The sequence below is a fragment of the Dendrobates tinctorius genome, unplaced genomic scaffold (assembly GCF_039654945.1).
Source record: "Dendrobates tinctorius isolate UK_male_01 unplaced genomic scaffold, ASM3965494v1 ptg000028l, whole genome shotgun sequence".
In the NCBI taxonomy this organism is placed as follows: Eukaryota; Metazoa; Chordata; class Amphibia; order Anura; family Dendrobatidae; genus Dendrobates; species Dendrobates tinctorius.
In genome coordinates this window covers 99474672-99496418 of record NW_027361696.1, presented here as the reverse complement: position 1 = coordinate 99496418, position 21747 = coordinate 99474672, and the positions used below count along the sequence as shown (strand labels likewise).

Sequence of the window (21747 nt, the reverse complement as noted above, 5' to 3'; positions counted from 1 at the left end):
TATTTTTAGATCCCCTGAGATGTCAAAACAGCAGTAACAAGTGACCCCATTTTGAAAATTGGGGTAAAATGGACCCCTAATTTATTTGAGCTGTTTCTCCAGAACCAAGCAATACTACAGTATACAATATACCGTACTATTTGAGCATATGACATGGCTTAAGAGAGGACCGCTATTTTACTGTTTGAGCTTCGATTTTCCTTTAATAGTTAGCGGGCTCCATTTGCAGAGCGTCAAAATTGAAGGAACTCCCCTCAGTAACCCCATTTTGTAAATTACACCCTCCTGGGAACTTATCTACAGATGTAATGACTATTTTGACTCCATAAACCTGAGCTGCCGAAAAAAATTAATTAAAGTTTATTTCCTCCCAGTAGCCATGGGTGCAGCGGTCTCACAGCTTTAGAATGCTAATAACCTGCAGATTAACCCCATGTCTGCAAGTTTATAGTGTTTTTTTGACATGACAAGCTCCCTTCAAGTGAGTTGGATTGTTTTTTTATTTTTCTTCTTATATCAAATTATTTCTGTGTCTGACAGATTGAAGAGGACACATGGCAAAAGTATTACCTAGAAGGAGTGGCAAATGAGATGTACACAGAATATCTATCCACCGCCTTTGTTGGGCTCTCCTTCCCTGCGGTTTGTGAGTAAGTACGCACACCACCTGTGATATAGAAGGAAACTGATGTTATACAAAGCGAATTACCCCCCCCCAAAAAAAAAACAAAAAAAAAATAAATAAAAAAAATGAAGAAACAGCAGGAAATAATGCAGGGACAATGACAGATACAAGGCCTATTGAGGTAATGATTAAACTCTGTCAACTTTTCAGCATTTTTCCAAAACTCTCTGCTATCTTCTTGGACATTACAGGTTGTGCTTTGTGAAATTGAAGCTGCTGATGATAGCCATAGAATACAAATCAGAAAAAGGGGAGAGCAGGTAAGTCTGTTCTTGGAGCTATAGTCTGCCAACAGTTTTCTTTTCTGAAAAATGATATTTTCTTCACCTCTCCTGTCTTCACTATCACAGATGTACAGAATATTGCTTGTTATGTTGCATCGCTTTAGTGGAATTGTTATATGTAGGAAACACAAGTGTCAGGTGTAGATGTGCCTTAGGATGTCATGAACACCACTGTCTTGTCTATTAGTTTCTGGTACACTTAGTAACAAATAGAGTTGAGCGACTTTGGTCGGATCGGGTTTCGTGAAACCCGAATGAAACAAAATAAGTTTCAGATGAAACTCGTCCGACTAGAGCAAAACAAAGTCGGAGTTTCGTCCGACTTTTATTTCCCATTGACTTGCATTGGGGTCGGGTTTCGGACGAAACTCCGACTTTGTTTTGCTCTAGTCGGACGAGTTTCATCTGAAACTTATTTTGTTTCATTCGGGTTTCACGAAACCCGATCCGACCAAAGTCGCTCAACTCTAGTAACAAACACTTTTAGCTTTTCTTTTTCACCATCTTTTTGTGTTCGCTAGAAGTTAATATTGTTTTTCCACATAATTAAAGAATTTATCCAGGATTATAAAAACATGGCCGCTTCTTCCAAAACCGGCGCCCTTGTCCACAGTCTATATATTGCAACCCAGTCCTGTGCGCTTTCTGGAAGGAAACAGCTTTGTTTTTCTTCTGTAGAAAGCCTCTTATTTAGAAGTTCTGTGATAATTATTACGCTAGTTTCACACTAGCGTATGGAGGAGCTGCGGAGGGCTGTGGACTTCCTCATTTTGACGGTGCGGCAACCGCAACAAAATGCACCACGTTGCGTTCGGTGCGAGTCTCCGCACCATCAAAAAGATGCATGCGGAGGCATCCGCATGCATCGGCACGGCCTGCATACCCAATGTTAAAGATAGGTATGCAGGCCGGATGCCAACATAGGCAGAGCTGAACGGAGGAGGCACGGCAGTGGGAGGAGCTTCACAGAGGAACTACACAGCCCTCCACAGTTCCTCCATACGCTAGTGTGAAACTAGCCTTACATTAAAAGGGCTGTGCAGAATCTGCTGTGTCTTGGGCATATCAACTATGTCTCGTTCCTATTTCAAAGTCTCATTTCCTGCAGATTGTAGAACAATACATTACAGTTAAGGTGTACATCTGTCTTTTATACATGTACACGCGCGGTTTACTTGAAAGAATGACGTATATTAGATCCAACTGTAGTATGGAAATCTTTGCAGACAGTAATTACATGACCACTGACCTAGGAATATTGAGTATTTTAATGAAATCTGGTATCATGAAAAAGGGAATATCCCAGCTGTGGTTTCCTTTCCACAAGATACTAACTAAAGCCTTATCTGACTGGCTGCATTTGACAACTTTGTTTTATTCTTGGCCCCTGACTATGAGATCCTGATATGAAGCTCTCACCACTTCTGATATGCCACCTGATTTTATCATGTAACGTGACCTCCCTAGTTGCATTGTCCTCACAGCCAGACCCTCCTTCACTACATAACACAAGCTGCTTAATGTCCACCATGTTCACAAAAAAAGCCAATCTACCAGCGATCCCTGACTTGCTAATAATTGATTTGCTGTTTTGTTATATCTAACTTGTCCCCACCCTTATGTTTTGACCCTTTGTTAATTTCTTACCTCTATTTTATGTTTAGTATTTATTTAGTGTTTATTTGTCTGATCCTAACAAAGCTGGTTATTTCTGCTTTTTCAAAAATCATGTACTATAATCACATACCTCTCCACAACTCCTCTCTGTCAAATATATCTGAGCCCATCTATATCATGCCGAAAAGTCATTATAAAGCTTTTTTTCTGGTATTTTTATTGGTAATATTTTACATGTATTTAATTTATATATATAATAGGTTTTTAGCACTAGCAAAAATGTAAATTTATAAGGTAAACAAGTAAATAAAAATGTAGGATTTATATTGCATAAAAATATAAAATAACCATTTTTACTCATCCAATGCATCTTTGAGAATAAAAATGGAGCATACGCACAAGCCCCGTATGATCTGATTCAGCAGTCCTATTCCTTTAGGCCGAGATCACACTTGCATGTGCAATTCGAGAAACTCACGCGAGTCTCGCATGGACTGGAGAGGAGCGTTAAGCTGCATAGAAATACATGCAGCCGCACACTCCAGTCCCGAGTGCCGGCGGCAGTGCCGGGTATTGATGCAAGAGAATTGCATTGCACACGCAATTGTGACCCCGGTTTTATTGTCCAAGCTTAGGCTAGGATTACCGGCCATTAGTTCAGCTCAGGTGAGCCGTGGTCAGGCTGGCATTGCATCCTAAACGTAAACCATAAAGTACAGTAATAAGGGCACCTTGTGTCCACACAATCAGACCACAAAGGATTTGTTTGGCGTCTTCTGCCATGAGACACTTAGGTCTGCTTATAGGCTATGGAAACAAAATGGTTGGAGAAATTTCAATTTTGCAAATAAGAACAATACAGATTTTCCTGATCATGGGGCGGATGTGCTGGTGAATGTACTGGCATTAGTAAACACTTTATTAGCCTTATGTCACAAACGACAGAGAGATGGTGGAGAGGTATGAACTAGTAGTTACTGCACTAAGGTTTTGTTTATAGCATTTGTGTCTATTTTAGTTGTTCGTTTTTAATTAAGTTATTTTTACTTTACATATTTTGAATTGGGGGGGAGGGTGATGTCTTGGTGTCCACGAATTTCTTATCAATATATTTGATTGGAAATCTATATTTTTTTTTCTTGTTGTTTGCAGAAGCAGAAAGCGGTATGGCTTTCAACATTAACTGTGCCTAACCCTCCTTCACCAAACTTCACCCTAACCTCTCCTCCTCACCTCTGGACTCATAATCAGGAGCTCCCCTTCGAAGGAAAACATACACAAAAACTGGCTGTCTCCTATTTTTTTCATCTGTATACAAATACATACATGCATACATATGTATATATAGATATGCGCATATATACCAAACATATATATGACTGTACATATGTATATATAGTTCGAATATGTGGATATATTTGTATATACACCTATGGATATGAGAGATACTGCAGTCAATTCTCGGTTCTTCCTGAAGTTTGTAGACTTACTAGTTATAGATCTAATGTTTGATACTGTAGTTTCACTTAGTAGATTGTTGAAGTCTTCTTGCTGTTTATCCATCTCTCAGATGCATTCTGCGTATATAGGTATATTCCTGTAAAAGTGCATGGATACCTACATATATCCCTAAACATATGTATGCAAACATTACACATGCACCTGTATCTGTATGTGTCTGTATATAAATACTGCACGTATATATGTATTTTGCAAAGATACATATGTACATCCATCAAGATAAGACAAATGTGACAAAGCTAAGTGTGCTCTCCTCTGCTACCAAAACTCAATGTACGTCCGGTCTCCCGCTGTCGCTTTAACTTCTTTGCAGGAATCTGGTTAATCCCTTCACTGCCAGCATGCTGGTCCTTGGCATCTAGGGGATTAAAAGCTTCTGTTGTCAGTAAAGAGTGGAAATTATCATTTTTGGGTCTTTGTTCCCCCAGGTGGCACTTTGTGCTTCTGTTTTGTGTTTGTCTTTGTCATTGTTTCTGTGTTTCACACTGCTCCCCCATCTCTCCCCAGTGTCTCAGTCTGCAGTCAAAAACGCCATTTGTACATCACAATCTGTTCATTATCACTAGATCACAGATTCCTCCATTCTAATACGGGTTTCAGGATTTAAAATAAAGGTCTTTTTTTTCTCAGAAATGGTGTCATTTAAGTTGATGGGTTTTGTCTAATAAGGCAGCTAAATCTCATTGACTTCTATGGGAATGAGCTGTACCACCAAACAAGGATGGCATCGTTTCTGAAAAAAAAAGCCTAGGTGCTTTTTTTTTCGAATTCCAGACCTTCCCTTGGATCCTCATAAAGAAGCATCCCCTGGTGATGACACTTCACATGCCATTTGTAGAATGTATAATGACCCCGCTAGTTATGAATGCAGCACATCAAGTTATTAAGTATGTTTTCTTCTTGCAAACAATAACACGTCTTGTTTATTCATGTGAAACCGTAAATTAGGTTTAACTGACTTCAATTTTGATGAGTTGTTCTCTCACCTTCCTCTGTTTGCAGCTTGCCTGGGCTTTTTTTCTGGCAAAAGATTACACAGGTCAACGAAAAAAATTTTTTTTTCTGGTGTCCAAAATATTTTAATGAATTTGGGGTATTTTTGGGGTGCTGATTCTGAATATGTCATCAGTTTTGCCAGATTGGCTCAAGTTTTTGAGATTTTTGGTATCTTATTTATAGCACTTGTTGGTAAATGCGACGCATCATCTCATTAATTTCTTTGGATTAGTACTTGAACTGAGCAGTTCTCAATATAGTTTTGTGTTAATTAGTGTTCTAAAAGTTTGTTCATAGCTTGATTTTTGCACTAACTTTATGTTGTTGTCTGTTTTCCAGTGAAAAGCATGAACTCATCATGAAGAAGTTGTCTTAACGATCCAGACTCATTCTGTTACATTTGTGGTGAATATACACTGCCAAAACATAGAAGAAACATAACAGACTTCGTAAAAAAAGTGTATTTTGCCTATTTTGGGGTTATGCTTGGGGACCAAGACAAGTTTTGGGCACCACACATAGTGTGCAAAGCATGTATCGAATTATTACGAAAATGGAGCAAAGGACAAAGAAAAAGCTTCAAATTTGGTGTTCCAATGGTGTGGAGAGAGCCAAAAAATCATCATGATGACTGTTATTTCTGTGCAGTGCAAGTGCAAGGATTCAATAAGCATAAGAAACGAAAATGGGAGTAACATGGAATCTGCAAGAAGGCCTGTCCCTCATTGTGAAGATGTGCCTGTACCTGTGTTTACCATAAATAACAGTCATCATGATGATTTTTTGGCTCTCTCCACACCATTGGAACACCAAATTTGAAGCTTTTTCTTTGTCCTTTGCTCCATTTTCGTAATAATTCGATACATGCTTTGCACACTATGTGTGGTGCCCAAAACTTGTCTTGGTCCCCAAGCATAACCCCAAAATAGGCAAAATACACTTTTTTTACGAAGTCTGTTATGTTTCTTCTATGTTTTGGCAGTGTGTATTCACCACAAATGTAACAGAATGAGTCTGGATCGTTAAGACAACTTCTTCTTGATGAGTTCATGCTTTTCACTGGAAAACAGACAACAACATAAAGTTAGTGCAAAAATCAAGCTATGAACAAACTTTTAGAACACTAATTAACACAAAACTATATTGAGAACTGCTCAGTTCAAGTACTAATCCAAAGAAATTAATGAGATGATGCGTCGCATTTACCAACAAGTGCTATAAATAAGATACCAAAAATCTCAAAAACTTGAGCCAATCTGGCAAAACTGATGACATATTCAGAATCAGCACCCCAAAAATACCCTAAATTCGATGAAATATCTTTGGCACCAAAAATGCTGTTGACCAGTGTTATATAAGAAATATGCACAGAGTGACTGATTCATAAAAGCTTTTATGCCAGAATTCTGGCATAAAAAGCTTTGAAAAGTCGCAAATGTGGTCACAACGCAAGACTACCCTAAAATGTTGCGGCTTCTGACCGCTCTCAAGCCATTTCTGCCTAGTTCCCACAAAATGGATGGAGCTGTGAAAGAACGGGTACATGGCAACCACCACTTAGCAAATTCATGACAAACAGCAGTTTTCAGTACACCACAAATCTTACTCCAGTAGGGACCAGAGTGGCATTTATAGCGAAGTGCATAGGGAGGCGTACACCACTCATGAAACCCTGCCGATTCATGTAGAGGTATGCGCCTCTTATTGAATCAGGAGTTTCGCACTACACCTCGCTCTCTGACCGAGACAGACATGCCGATCGCTGATTTTGATGAATGGGGGCCATAATCTGAACCTATTTGGCAGTGTAGACAGCAATAGATTTTTACACAATTCTTAAATTTCTTGTCTCAAGTTTAGCTTGTGATAATAAACACTATACTATATAAAAGCTTAATAGGAGCATACCTTAAGGAAATCTATCATTAAAATTGATTTTATTTTTTTGTTTAATTCAAATCCTTAAAAGAAACATCTTTTTTTGCAGTTAATCGTGAATAGTTGATAATTGATAGTGTAGTGTTTCGGTGTTGGTGCAGTGCCACAGAAATGTCAAGGCCACAGAAATGTCCAATGTAAACAATGTCTTTATTTGCAGACTCACATATAGGAGTGATATCCTACAGATCGCAGCCGGGTTTACATATATACAGTCCGTGTTCCGAACCCATTGCCGTGGATAATAACACCGCCATGTCCCTTGGGTGCGTTAAACACCTGGAAGTCCCTGGCTCTGTGTTAGCTCCACACAGTCCTGGGTTGCACAGAGACACCTGCTCTGTAGCTTACCAACTCCAAACTGACACACCCAAGGCAAAAACTGACAGATATAAATGGAATCGTGGCCATAGAGCCACTTCCAAAACCCGGTGTCGGTGTAGAGAGGTATTTGCCCCACTACCAAGCCTGCAAATCCCTCTAAAAATAAAAGTGCTTAACAGGTTTTCCTAAAAATCCGACTGAGTCACTACTTGGACCCAATCCACTCTTTTTATTTTGCCTTGTGACACACAGGCGTCCTGCTGTGAACACAAGGCACTCCACTGGGTTTAATAGGACTCTCGCATATGATCCCCCTTACTGCATCACAATAGTACATGTGGATTAGGCCGGGGTCAAACTTGAGAGAAACTCGGACGAGTCTCGCACGTCAATACCCAGAACTGCCGCCGGCACTAGGATCGATCCGAGTGCCGGTGGCAGTGCCGGGTATTGACGTGCGAGACTCATTCGAGTTTCTCGCAAGTCTGACGCCGGCCTTATTCTAAGACAGAACCCAATAGATTACCTGTCAGTCAAACTAGCAATAATACACTGCATTATAAAAGCCACATAGTAGAACAAAAAAGAAAGTTTATTAAAAATAAGTTTTTTTAAATGAATATACAATAATATCCATTTTTTATTTAAAAAACACACTCATAATAAAGTCAAAATTTTATTTACACCGCACATTGAGCATTAAAAAAAAATTAATAATTGAACTCCAGAATTGCTGCGTTTTCCTATTAAAACTGCTATCGAAATGACATGTAATGTACCATTGGCAAATATAGTTCTTTACGGCTAAATGCACACTGCGTCTCTGCACTCATCCAACAGCATACATGCGGAGCTTTACCCAATGTATATTGTAACGTCACCGTAGGTGACCAATCACTAGACAGAGTCCGTAAGTGTGCTCCGTCCTGCTGAGATGCGCTGCTATAGTGTTTGTGTAATTGAATTGGAAAGTACAGCACATGGCTCTTTCCTCCAGAGAGGCCACTGTAAAGGAACATTGGGCACAACATGATGTGGACTTTGCCTAAACTAAATGTATGACCAGCTTTAATAACATGTTTGAATTACAGTAAATAATTTATCATATACAGTACAAAAAAGCATAAACTAAATGTATACTTTTCTTTTTTTCACATGGGAGCCTATGTGTGATGGATAGCCCACATATAATAGTAATCAAAGGCAGCCATCAAAGCCATCCAGGGAACAAAATGTTAAACGTATTCATGTTTTTAAAATGAGAGGCTAATGGTGATGGATTGCCTATACATGTATAGATGTTACAGGCTTCCAGTAAGAAAAAAGTATACTTTAAGCACATGATTTTTTTTTTTAACGAAAGAGCTGTTATGGTATATACAGTTTTGCTCAAAAGTTTACATACTGCAGCAGAATTGTTTCTTTCTTGGCCTTTTTTCAGAGAATATAAGTGATAACACCAAAACTTTTTCTCCACTCATGGTTAGTGGTTGGGTGACGCCATTTATTGTTAAACTGCTGTGTTTTCTCTTTTTGAATCATAATGACAACCCAAAATATCCAAATGACCCTGATGAAAAGTTTACATACTCTGGTGATTTTGACCTGATAACATGCACAGAAGTTGACACAAATGGGTTTGAATGGCTACTAAAGGTAACATCCTCACCTGTGACCTGTTTACTTGTAATCAGTATGTGTGCATGAAAGCTGAGTGAGTTTCTGGGATGCAGACAGACTCTTGCATCTTTCATCCAGCCATTTACATTTCTGGATTGTGAGTCATGGGGAAAGCAAAAGAATTGCTAACGGATCTATGGGAAAATGTAGTTAAACTGTATAAAACAGGAAAGGGATACAAAAAGATATCCAAGGAATTGATAATGCCAGTCAGCAGCATTCAAACTGTGATTAACAAATAGAGAATCAGGGGCTCTGTAAAAACAAAACCACGGTCAGGGAGACCAAAAAAAATTTCCTCCACAACCGCCAGGAAAATTTTTCGGGATGCAAAGAAAAACCCACAAATAACATCAGCTGAAATACTGGACTCTCTGAAAACTGGAGGTGTGGCTGTTTCAAGATGCACAATAAGGAGGCACTTGAAGTAAAATGTGCTGCATGGTCGAGTCGCCAGAAGAAAGCCATTACTGCGCAAATGCCACAAAGTATCTCACCTACAATACGCAAAACAGCACAGTGACAAGCCTGAAAACTTCTGGAACAAGGTAATTTGGAGTGATGAGACCAAAATTGAAGTTTTTGACCACAACAATAAATGTTACATTTGGAGAGAGGTCAACAAGGCCTATGATGAAAGGAACACCATTTCTACTGTAAAGCACGGAGGTGGATCGCTGATGTTTTGGGGATGTGTGAGCTAAAAAGACACAGGAAAATTGGTCAAAGTTGAAGGAAAGATGAATGCATCGCGTTATCAGCAAATACTGGAGGCAAATTTGCAATCAGCTCGGAAGCTGCACATGGGACGTACTTGGATGCTCCAACATGACAACGATCCAAAACACAAGGCCAAGTCGACCTGTCATGGGCTATAGCAGAACAAAGTGAAGGTTCTGGAGTACCCGTCTCAGTCTCCTGACCTCAATATCATTGAGCCACTCTGGGGAGATCTCAAGCACGCAGTTCATGCTAGACAACCCAGGAATTTACAGGAACTGGAGGCTTTTTGCCAAGAAGACTGGGTGGCTTTACTATCTGAGAAAATAAAGAACCTCATCCACAACCACCACAAAAGACTTCAAGCTGTCATTGATGCTAGAGGGGGCAATACACTGTAGTAAGAAATGGAGTATGTAAACTTTTGATCAGGGTCATTTGAATGTTTTGGGTTGTCATTATGATTTAAAAAGAGAAAACACAGTAGTTTGAAAATATATTACTTCACCCAATCACTAATCTGCCTGCCTGTTGTGCCCAGTGCTGATCTCTGCTGCCACTTGGTTCCACTGACATCACATCCACAGAGTAGCTTTTTATTTTTCATTCTGTTCTGTTAATGAGGAGTTAAGCCCCCGTTACACACTGTGATATCGCTAGCAATATCGCTGTAAAGTCACCGATTTTGTGACGTTGCAGCGATATTGCTAGCGATATCGCTGCATGTGATACTTACCTCCAACCGGCTCCCCCACTGGTTATCGCTGATCGTGCGAGAAGCTGCTGGACCATTCCTCGTCGGCCACTTCCTGCTGGGCTTCCTGCTGTGATGACGAGCGACGCGTGGACGCGGGCGGGAGGACGCAGGATCGCCGCGTCTGACAGGTAAGTAGCGATCCCCGTCCCCAGCGATGTCGCTGGTGAGATCTGCCTGTGTGGCAGCTCACTAGCGACCACCTAGCGATGCACCAGCGATCCTGACCGCGTCATATCGCTAGTCGGGATCGCTTGTGCATCGCTAGGTGTAACGGTACCCTTACTGCCGACATCATACTGATTGACAGCCGACTCCCCTCTGCCTAGCTGCAGGAACCTGGCTATCAGTCAGCATGATGCCAGCATCATGCTGACTGAAACTCCCCATTGACAGAGTAGCCTATAGGATGAAGAGCTGCATGGATGTGGAGCAGCTGAATCGCCGGCAGGAGCGGCTGGTGACCGCACTGATTTGGCACCAGGTTGAACAGGCAGGTAGTTGCCTCTGTTATAAATTACCTGCCTGATCATTTTTAGGCACATAGTAAAAAAAATAAAATGTCCTGGACAACACCTTTAAAGAGGTTGTGCAATTTCCAGCAAAATTGACTCACTGATAGGTAATGCTATAAAATAACAAATTAAAGATTACCTTCTTGTTGGAGACCATGGTGCTTTAAAGTTGCCTCTTCACTTCTTCCCGCTGGCATTAGCTGTCATGCCGAAGTAGACAAGGCAAGACTGCTAATTGGCTTTTACTACATCTAGACAAAGATTGAATAGACTGGTGGTCACACATGATCACAAGTCTTTCCTTTTAAATCTGTTGGAGTTTTGGACTTTGCCAGTTTCTTGTAGCCCCTATAGACTTTAATGTGTATAGGAAATATCATAAATGTCCATAGTAGGAAAATCCTTTTAAAGCTACATTTACACATCCGTGTGAGTGTTAGCATCCCACAGAAAAAGAACTCTTTTTTTTCTCAGGTGTTATCCTAGTTGCTTAGTTTTTTTTTATCGTCCACTTTTTTCCTCTGAAGCAGGTAGACTGAATTGTTCTTAAAAAAATCTGACAGCACTCGGACCCATGTTATTTGATAGTGTTGTTCAGATGACCATTTTATTTCACAAACTGAATGTCCACATGAAAAAATGGTAGCATCAGTTAGTCTTCTCTCCCATTCCCATTTATGGACGCGCAAAAAAATTGCACCCCATTCGGGTCACTACTTATACGATTTTTCTGGGTACATTGCAGTTATTCAAATATTAAAATTTACTAGACCTAATACAGTTTCCTAACTGCTTATATATAAAAATGGATTTCAAACGGGTGACAATGCAGATTCTGGATGAAAATCAGACTATTTTTATCTATACATTTGTGCGAATTTAGCCTAAAACTGTTGTATATAGATCTATGAAACTGTATGGGTCAGTATGCTGTCATAGCAAAACACAGATAGTACTAGGACACCTCACATAGATGTGTGAATGTAGCCTTATACTATTATCCACATATAGATGGTTACTAAGCATTACCACCACACATTGCTTTTCACACTTTGAATATAATTTACTTTACTCAGGCCAAGCTGAATCAGAAACATATAGTCCTTTGTCTGTTCCTGGTGGCCAAGTGGAATATGTACACTCCCTGACAGAAGTTATGTCGCTCATCGATGTTATGTAAATAGAAGCTTATAACCTGACGTTAAATTCATCCATTGGTTGTATAAATTATTCTTTTGTTCTTTTGAAACCCTCCGAAATGTGGTTTAGGTTAAGAAAATAAATTGGCATTGATGCAGAAATATTGAGCATTTAATGGACACAGAATGGTCAGATTTTGGCAAGACAAAAGTTTTGTCGCCTGGTTATATAGTGCACCCAATCCTAGTTTACATCCTCACCTGTGCTCAGTAAATGATCGGTTAATTAGTGGGTGTGTATAAAAAGAAACCCAGCACCCCAGACCTTCACTTGAGCTGCAACTTGAGCTCTGACAACATGCCAAAAATCCACCCTGCGACCAAAGCCTGGATTATCCAGTGGCTGAAGACCAGATCCACTGCAGAGGTAGCTGGCATCTTTAATGTGTCTCAGCGTCAAGTACAAAGAACTAAAAAAAAATTTGAAAAGACTGGAGATGTGTTTGACAAGCCCAGGTCTGGCAGACCCCGTAAGACAACTGCTCAGGAGGAACGTTCATTGGTTAGAAATCCAAAGCAAGCCCCTCTTCCACTGCAGCCAAGCTCCAACAGGCCTGGTCACCTCAAGTCCCTGTGTCAACTAGAACAGTTTGTAGGATTCTGTCTCGAAATGGCCTCCATAGTCGAATAAGTGCCCAGAAGCCAGCACTAAACAAAAGGCAAATAAAAATCTGTGTGGCATTTGCAAAGTCCCACCGTCTGCTAAACAGATGGATGCTGGAAAAGTGGCAGAAGGTGGATTTCTCTGATGAACCTTCAGTAGAATTACACCACAGCTGCCGCAAATACTGCAAATACTGCAGGAGACCTACTGGAGCCCGTATAGATCTAAAATACACCCAAAAAACTGTTACATTTGGTGCTGGAAAGATCATGGTCTGGGGTTACATTCAGTATGGGGGTGTGCGAAACATTTGCAAGGTAGAAGGCAATATCAATAGCCTAAAATATCAAGAAGTACCTCTTATATTCCAAATCATAAAAGGGGTCCGTCACATTCTGCAGCAGGATGGTGCTCCATCTCATACATCCATCTCTACAACAAAGTTCCTCCAGGCAAAAAAGATCACGGTGCTCAAGGACTGGCCAGCCCAGTCACCGACTCACCAGACATGAACATCATTGAGCATGTTTGGGGTAGGATGAAAGCGGAAGCTTGGAAGACAAAACCAAAGAATCTAGAGGAACTCTGGGAGGCATGTAAGACTGCATTCTTTGCTATTCCTGATGACTTAATTAATAAATTGTCTGAATCATTGTTGAACCGCATGGATGCAGTCCTTCAAGCTCATGGAAGTCACACAAAATATTAAATATGACTCTAATAGCACCACAACCACAACCACCATTCACCAATGTTATGCAACATATATTTGTATTTTAAGTTATTTATTTGTTTGAATATCACATTACTTTCTGTGGCCGACAAAACTTTTGTCTTGCCAAAATCTGACCATTGTGTCCTTTAAATGATCAATATTTCTGCATTAATGACAATTCATTTTCTTAACCTAAACCACATTTCGGAGGGTTTTAGCTTTCAAAAGAATAATTTATGCAACCAATGGATGAATATAACATCAAGTTATAAACTTTTATTTACATAACTTGGATAAGCGACATAACTTCTGTCAGGGAGTGTAGTGCTGACTTTCCAGTTTCTAGAGATGCAAGCAGCTGAAGAAAGCTAATCTTATTATTTTGAATACCAGTGAAGGGTCCTTATCGATCTAGCGCTGGTTATGTTTTTGCAAATTCACTGTTGTCATTGCCTGTCCTTGTAACCAGTTAGTGATTGAATGCATCCAGGGAGACCTAAGTTTTCAGTTCATGGTGTCTAAGTCTCACATTGATATTTTTCTTGATTACGGTAATCTATGCATTAAGTTGTCCCTATGACTTAGTGAAATTGTGCCCTTCCCTGGTGATTACTTTGCTAGCTGTCAATTTTCAGATAACCAAGTGGCAATGTGTCTGCTGTTTGGTAATTTATTGGTTTAGAGTTATTCTGTTGGTAATGTAGTAGTGATATGGTTGGTCCCTAGTATCAAGGGCACTTCTTTAAAGGGAATCTGTCGGTATTATCAACCCTCCTAAGTCGTCTAAATGAGTATGCGGATAGGAAGCTGAATAAAATGATACCTTGATATCTGTAATCTGATGTCTTATTCCAGAGAAATCCATGTTTTTCTTACAGGTAAATGAAGCTGTTCAGGACTATGAGCTAGACATGGATCTCCCTGAGAATCTGCCTCCAGAGTTTATCAGAAATGAAAGAAGTCGTTACTAGTGTGAGACTAAAGGGCATGTCACACTAAGAGATATCGCTAGCAATATCGCTATAACTAGTGACGTTATAGCGATATTGCTAGCGATATCGCTATGTGTGATACTTACCTACGACCGGCTCCCCCGCTGGTTATCGCTGATCGCGCGAGAACGTTCAGGACTGTTTCTCGTCGTCTGCTTCCTGCGGCGCTTCCTGCTGTGACGACAAGCGACGCGTGGAGCCGGGCGGGAGGACGCAGGATCGCCTGGTGTGACAGGTAAGTAGCGATCCCCGTCCCCAGCGATGTCGCTGGTGAGATCTGCCTGTGTGACAGCTCACTAGCGACCACTTAGCGATGTACCAGCGATCCTGACCGCATCATATCGCTGGTCGGGATCGCTGGTACATCGCTAAGTGTGACAGTACCTTAACACAGGACAGTAGAGCCGAACTTTGTCTTCTTACAAACACATTTGCTGTAGCTCTCACAGGTCTGTTCCATTGTAAGACTATTACACCACTGTCTGCATGTGAGATGGAAGCTGAAGCTGAGAGGAACCTGCAGATGTGTTAGGTATAATCACATACAGCTCTGCAGTGAGATCAGGAGGGATGAGAATGGCCATCACACATACCACTGGTAATGCCTACTTTTACTTATAATAATAATCTATCGAGGTGGACTCTCATTCAATTTATGTCCAGCCCATAGCCCTGAACATTTACACAAAAGAAAAACATGGATTTCTCGGGAACAAGACATCCAATCGCAGATATCAAGGTATTGTTTTATTCTGCTTCCTATGATCTACATATCCATACAAACAGCCTAGGAGGGTTGATCCTGCTAATGGGTTCCTTCCTAATGGGCACTTCAAAAGAAAAGATATATTAGCCAACACTTCATGGCTGAATGGCAATTTCTAGGGTAATTTCCCTTAACAGATTCTTTTCTTTAGGCTTGCTATTCAAATTGTTTCCATCTGTTCATAATTTGGCCTTTGTCCTAAACTTAAACTTTGTTTGCCATCAGCTTTAATTAATTTTAGAGTGGGCGGCCTTCTTGCCCATCTCTGTGGTTTGTCTTGTCTGTGTGCAGTGTTTTATCGCCATCCATCTGACATCTGTTTGTCCTTTCTTATTGGTGTGGTTTGGGATTCTCCACCAGAAACTTCCTGCAAGTTTGGTAACTGCAGAGAAGTTATTGCAACATAGGGAGTTGCATTATGAAGCTTTTTTTATTTGTATTTGCATGATTTGTTTATGTGGAGTGTTTAAAAGCCAAAACTGTGCTGACTAATGGAGAGGTCTCAAATATGCAGGACTGCCATGTACCTGGGATCGCATGGGCCACTTTTCACTACTGCTGTTCGTTCACTTGGAGTTGAACATTGCTGTTTGCTAAATCTTTTAATTAAAGGTTACGTTGCATTCTGAAAGTAAGTTAAATTCAGGAAGCTGGGATGTTCTATTCACTTAAAGAGTCTAAAAAACAACTAATGACACGATTGACAAAAAAATCCTTCTCTAAAAATGCTGAGGATAATGCTTATTACACAAAACAAAAAATAAAAATGTCACCTAATGCTCACAATAGAGATTCATTCAATCGTTTGCTACATTTTTGAAACAACGTGGACACTGATTTCTCTTGTGTTAGAGCTTTCAGAAATTCGAGAAATCTTGCAGCTTTCACATCGGAAACTGAGCCTTCCTGTAGACTTGCATATACTGTTTTGTAGAGATGACGTCCGCTTGTGCTGGGTATACTTTTGACAAGATCAGCAGTCATCTCATCACAAAGCAGGATCAAGTGAAACACAGTAGCTTTATTATAAAGTAATAATTTGCTCATTGTGTCCTGCCATATAAGTTAGAGTTTGTTTCTGATGGAGTCGTCTGATAGTCATGTGTGGCAAAGATGTGAATCTGCTATTTTCTGTTTACACATGATGTTTGCCAAGAAAGTTGGATACGTGTTTAATTAGAAAATGAAAAGATTACAGGAATATTACATTTCAGTGTAGATTTATAATTGTTTTTAACTACGAAGTAGTTGGCCATAGAAGTTCACAAATCAGAAATACAATGGGTTACAGGTATTCTGTACATGCATGCCTTCGTGGATTGGGTGGCCATGGCTGAGCAGGTGGACACACGCATGTTCTAGGATGATGTAGTTGCTTGCATAACATATTTGTCAGATGAACGTCTTGCAGTAGGATGGATGTCTCTAGATTTGTTAGTTGCAAGTGTAAGAGCAAGTTTTAGTCTTTTCCTGCTGCCTCTGACCTCTGGCTCTTTTAGCCACACATTTACAGTGGGTACGGAAAGTTTTCATACCTCTTTACATTTTTTCACTCTGTTTCATTGCAGCCATTTGGTAAATTCAAAAAAGTTCATTTTTTCTCATTAATGTACACTCTGCACCCCATCTTGACTGAAAAAAAACAGAAATGTAGAAAATGTTGCTAATTTATTAAAAAAGAAAAACTGAAATATCACATGGTCATAAGTATTCAGACTCTTTTCTCAGTATTGAGTAGAAGCACCTGGAGCTAGTACAGCAATGAGTCTTCTTGGGAATGATGCAACAAGTTTTTCACACCTGGATTTGGGGATCCTCTGCCATTCTTCCTTGCAGATCCTCTCCAGTTCCGTCAGGTGGGATGGTGAATGTTGGTGGACAGCCATTTTCAGGTCTCTCCAGAGATGCTCAATTGGGTTTAGGTCAGGGCTCTGGCTGGGCCAGGCAAGAATGGCCACGGAGTTGTTCTGAAGCCACATCTTTGTTATTTCAGCTGTGTGCTTAGGGTCATTGTCTTTTTGTAAGGTGAACCTTCGGTCAAGTCTGAGGTCCACAGCACTCTGGAAGAGGTTTTCATCCAGGACATCTCTGTACTGGGCTGTATTCATGTTTCCTTCAATTGCAACCAGTCGTCCTATCCCTGCAGCTGAAAAACACCCCATAGCATGATGCTGTCACCACCATGTTTCACTGTTGGAATTGTATTGGGCAGGTGATGAGAAGTGCCTGGTTTGCTCCAACATACCGCTTAGAATTATCACCAAAAGGTCTATCTTCATCTCATCAGACCAGAGAATCTTATTTCTCAAAGTCTGGGAGTCCTTCATGTGTTTTTTTAGCAAATTCTATCTATGCGGGCTTTCATATGTCTGGCACTGAGGAGGGGCTTCTGTTGGGCCACTCTGCCACAAAGGCCCGACTGGTGGAAGGCTGCAGTGATAGTTGACTATGTGGAACTTTCTCCAGTCTCCTTACTACATCTGTGGAGCTCAGCCACAGGGATCTTGGGGTTCTTTTTTTCTCTCTCTCTCCAAGGCTCTTCTCCCACGATTGCTCAGTTTGGCTGGTAGGCCAGGTATAGGAAGACTTCTGGTGGCCCCAAACGTCTTCCATTTAAGGGTTATGGAGGCCACTGTTCTCTTAGGAACCTGAGGACTGCAGAAAATCTTTTGTAACCTTGGCCAGATCTTTGCCTTGCCACAATTCTGTCTCTGAGCTCCTTGGCCAGTTCCTTTGACCTCATGATTCTCATTTGGTCTGACATGCATTGTGAGCTGTGAGGTCTTATATAGACAGGTGTGTGCCTTTACAAATCAAGTCCTATTAGTTTAATTAAACACAGCTGGACTCCAATGAAGAAGTCGAACAATCTCAAGGAGGATCACAAGGAAATGGACCGCATGTGACTTAAATATGAGTGTCTGAGCAAAGGGTCTGAATACATGTGACCATGTGTTTTTTCAGTTTTTCTTTTTGACTAAATTTGCAAAAATGTCTACTTTTCTGTTTTTTTTTCAGTCAGGATGGGGTGCAGAGTGTACATTTATGAGAAAAAAATGAACTTTTTTGAATTTACCAAATGGCTGCAATTAAAACAATAAGTGAAAAATGTAAAGGGTTGTGAATACTTTTCGTACCCACGCTATATTTTTTGCCCTTTTGAAGCTACTGCTGCATGGTGAATACATTGGAAATTATAGCTGAGTGTAGATGGCACCTAACCAATTGTGGCCACAAAGGTCCACATTTAAGTCAAAAGCTCCATGGCAGGAAAAGAAGGTCATAGAATTATTTTTCATAAGTTGTTTCCAGGGAAAGGAATTTTAAAGCTGATTTCTCTCTTTCCTGTTTAAGTATTCTTAAAACTAGCAGCCAAAACAAATACCAAAATAGCAAAGGTTATTATACCATATTGCCATACCATATTAACCCATATTGCTTATTTTAATTGTAGAGCGAAATGGGACCATGTCTGTCTGATGATGATAAATGTTTAGTCACCTAGTCTGAATGAAATAAACTTGAAAGAACTAAGAGCCATGCTGTTCATTGTTAAACTATTCTGAGAGTGTAACGGTCTTACTTTCAAAATGCAACATTGTGGCAACATTGCTTTGTTAAGGCATGTGATGAATGTGCATGCATGTCAAGTGTTGTTTGGCTTGTTGATTTGCAAAAAAGTTAAATAATAAGTATATTGGGTTGTTTTATAAAATTCCTTTTGTTAGCAGGCATGAAGTAGGGGTAACCCAATAATCCATTCATTGCTCTTCTCATTTTTTGTTTTTTGTAACATTGGGCTGGAAATGGGTGGCAAGCACAGTATGCAGAAATGTATGCCAATGGCTGCCTTTAACATTATACACCTGCCTTTAAAGCATGGGGACAATGGTACAGAATAACTAGATCATAACATCAGTGTTTTATTTTTCGTTTGCTCAGTTTGCATGAATTATGAAAAGATATTCCATTCCGCCCTCCCCTCCTTTCTCCTATCTGCTTATTGGAATCTAATAGGTTTCATAGGAGAATTATCTAAGGGACAGACGTTTGGATGCAGAAATAGAATTTTCTCATGAAAGTCACAGATAATAAAAAAAATTGCAAAAGAAATGTATTAAAATCTTAAAAATATATTCTTTGTTTTACTTAATAATTTGAATGAATGATTAATCAGTGGACTGGAAATCTCCATGTGCTTTCAGTATTATATAGTATGTCTGTTAATGCATTCTCGTCCAATACAGACAGTATTCTCACTATTAATGCAGTGTAACTGTCTGACATATGATGAAGGGACGTAAGCAGTCCCAAAAGCTTGCTTTGTAACATCATTCACTATTATTTGTTAGCCATTAAAAGGTATCATACCCACAAGATTCCTATTTTGTTTCTCTCACTGAGAGCACTTTATATATTTTTGTCTGACTTATGTGTCAGTCTATGGACATGGCCATGATGTGGAGGACTGATTCCGGGACTGAATTGGCCTTAGCTTGTTGCTTACTAGATGAAAGTCAAACCTATGCGTTTGTTCAGACAACATTGGCACTTTGTAAATTGTCCTCTGCCATCTTAATGAGCATCCCAGGGAAGATGCAGGATTACCTTGCCTCGGTGAAAAATTGGCAGGCCAATTTATCTTTAGACTCAGCGATGAACTGTGATTTAAATAGCTGGTTCTCCCTTTGGACCTGAGAGATCTATCAAACTTCAAGAAATGAGAAGAGCCATTTATCATCTGCCAGGATATCTTGTAGCGCTCTGTCAAACAGATGTGGCAGCCAGACAGACAGCACCTTGTACGGGTAGCTTAGTGCTGCAGACAGGAGGGGATACATCGCAGAACTTCCTTTATGGAAATGGATGGCATGACATTTGCTGCACCCTGTGGATTGTATGCAAGCATGATACTGAAATGTGCTTTATGGCTCATGGATAAGCTTCTATTTTCTATAACAGAGTACCCTTATAAAGTTCATAAGGCCGACTGCCGAGGGACATAGTCCAAACATCAGTATCTAAAAAATGTGTCCACAGTAGGTCAGAAAATCAGTGTTGTCAGTCAGACCCCTATTACCGTGTCCTGGTAGTGTAGCCTACTTATACTAAGCCCAGTTCTCAATAATTACCTGCTAGCTGTCCTGTACCATTTTCTCTTTCAGTTTAACCGGCAGCCGTCCTATATGTGCTATTGCTTGTGTCTAAGCCTATACATCAGCATATTTAGAAGTGTAATGAATCGGGGGTGCATCCATCAGAACTGCAGTGCACTCTTAAAATGAGAAAGGGAGATTAAGAAATGGCACAAAAGTTCATTAATTTCTGAGTACATGATATTGAACTTTTCTGCCGATACGTTTGAGTGTGAGGCTATTAAGACTTCATTGTACTTTATTTAATACTTTTGTGCGGTGAAAACAAGGCAGCAGTGAACTGTTACGGAGTCACTTTCCATGTATATAATTGCATATATATTACAGCATTGATGAAGTCATCATTATGAACTAACACATTGCACTAACAGTGTCCCTGGTATAGAGGTGATCTAACCTTTGCACTGGGGGAGAGGTCATGGGGCTGGGCCTTGGAGCCTTAAGAGGCTTCAAATAACACGTAATAGTTAGGGGGCCCACTTGGTAGATTTTGCATTTGCACACGTGAGCTTTAAAGGGGTTGTCTGGACAAAATGAAGTCGGCCCAAGAGACTGCATAGCTAAAAATAACAAACTCCGTCATACTCATCTACCGGCATGTACCTAGTTCTCAGGCTGCTCAGAAACAGGAAAGGGTGATAAAACTATTCCATCAGGCACTGGACCGCTGTGGAAGTGATTGGCTGTAATGGCCAGGTAACTTTGAGTAGCATGTTATTGGACGTTTTCACCCTGCTCACAGTCACCTGAACGCTGCAGCCAATCACAAGCAGCGACAGACCGGCAGCAGGTGGAATAGTAACATCACTGCTTTCTGTCTTTGTGCATCCCGCAGAGCCGACTTTGCTGGTCCCAAGTGGGTGCCAGTATTTGGGTATGTCTGAGGTTGTTATATATTACATATCCAGTGTCTTGGGCAAAGTTTTATTTTGCCAGAAGCACCGCTTTGAGTTTTACTGCTTTACACATTGTAAAAATAGCAACTATCTGCAAATATAGAAATTATCTGACTAGATAGAATAGTAAACAAAACCCTATGAAGAAAAATCTTGTCACTCCCTTCTGTCTACATAACTCAGAGGCTGTAATCTTTTTCATTTTAAATGTGTCTCCACTCCAAACCGACAGTATGAAGAAAGCACATACAGTAGCTTTGTAAGGGCGATGGCCAGTGGGTGGAACGGAGCGCTGAGCCTCTCTGCCAAACCCTTGATGGCATTTTGGGTTTCTTCAGAATGAAAGCAGCCATTACAAAACTGAAGGTGTGGTTTTTATAGGAGC

General features: G+C 40.3%; 1 protein-coding gene across 22 annotated transcripts in view; it reads left to right on the top strand.

Moving 5' to 3' along the window:
- The window catches only part of KCNMA1 (potassium calcium-activated channel subfamily M alpha 1), an 867158-nt gene that overhangs the window by 643218 nt on the left and 202193 nt on the right, over positions 1–21747 (top strand). For 13 of the 22 annotated variants that reach the window (XM_073571201.1, XM_073571218.1, XM_073571216.1 and 10 more), the window contains exons 15-17: positions 541–650; positions 877–945; positions 3739–3750. In XM_073571201.1, coding sequence (XP_073427302.1) covers positions 541–650; positions 877–945; positions 3739–3750 — 191 coding nt within the window. The remainder of the gene's footprint in view (positions 1–540; positions 651–876; positions 946–3738; positions 3751–21747) is intronic. The other 9 variants (XM_073571213.1, XM_073571217.1, XM_073571204.1 and 6 more) reach the window with 1 other exon arrangement.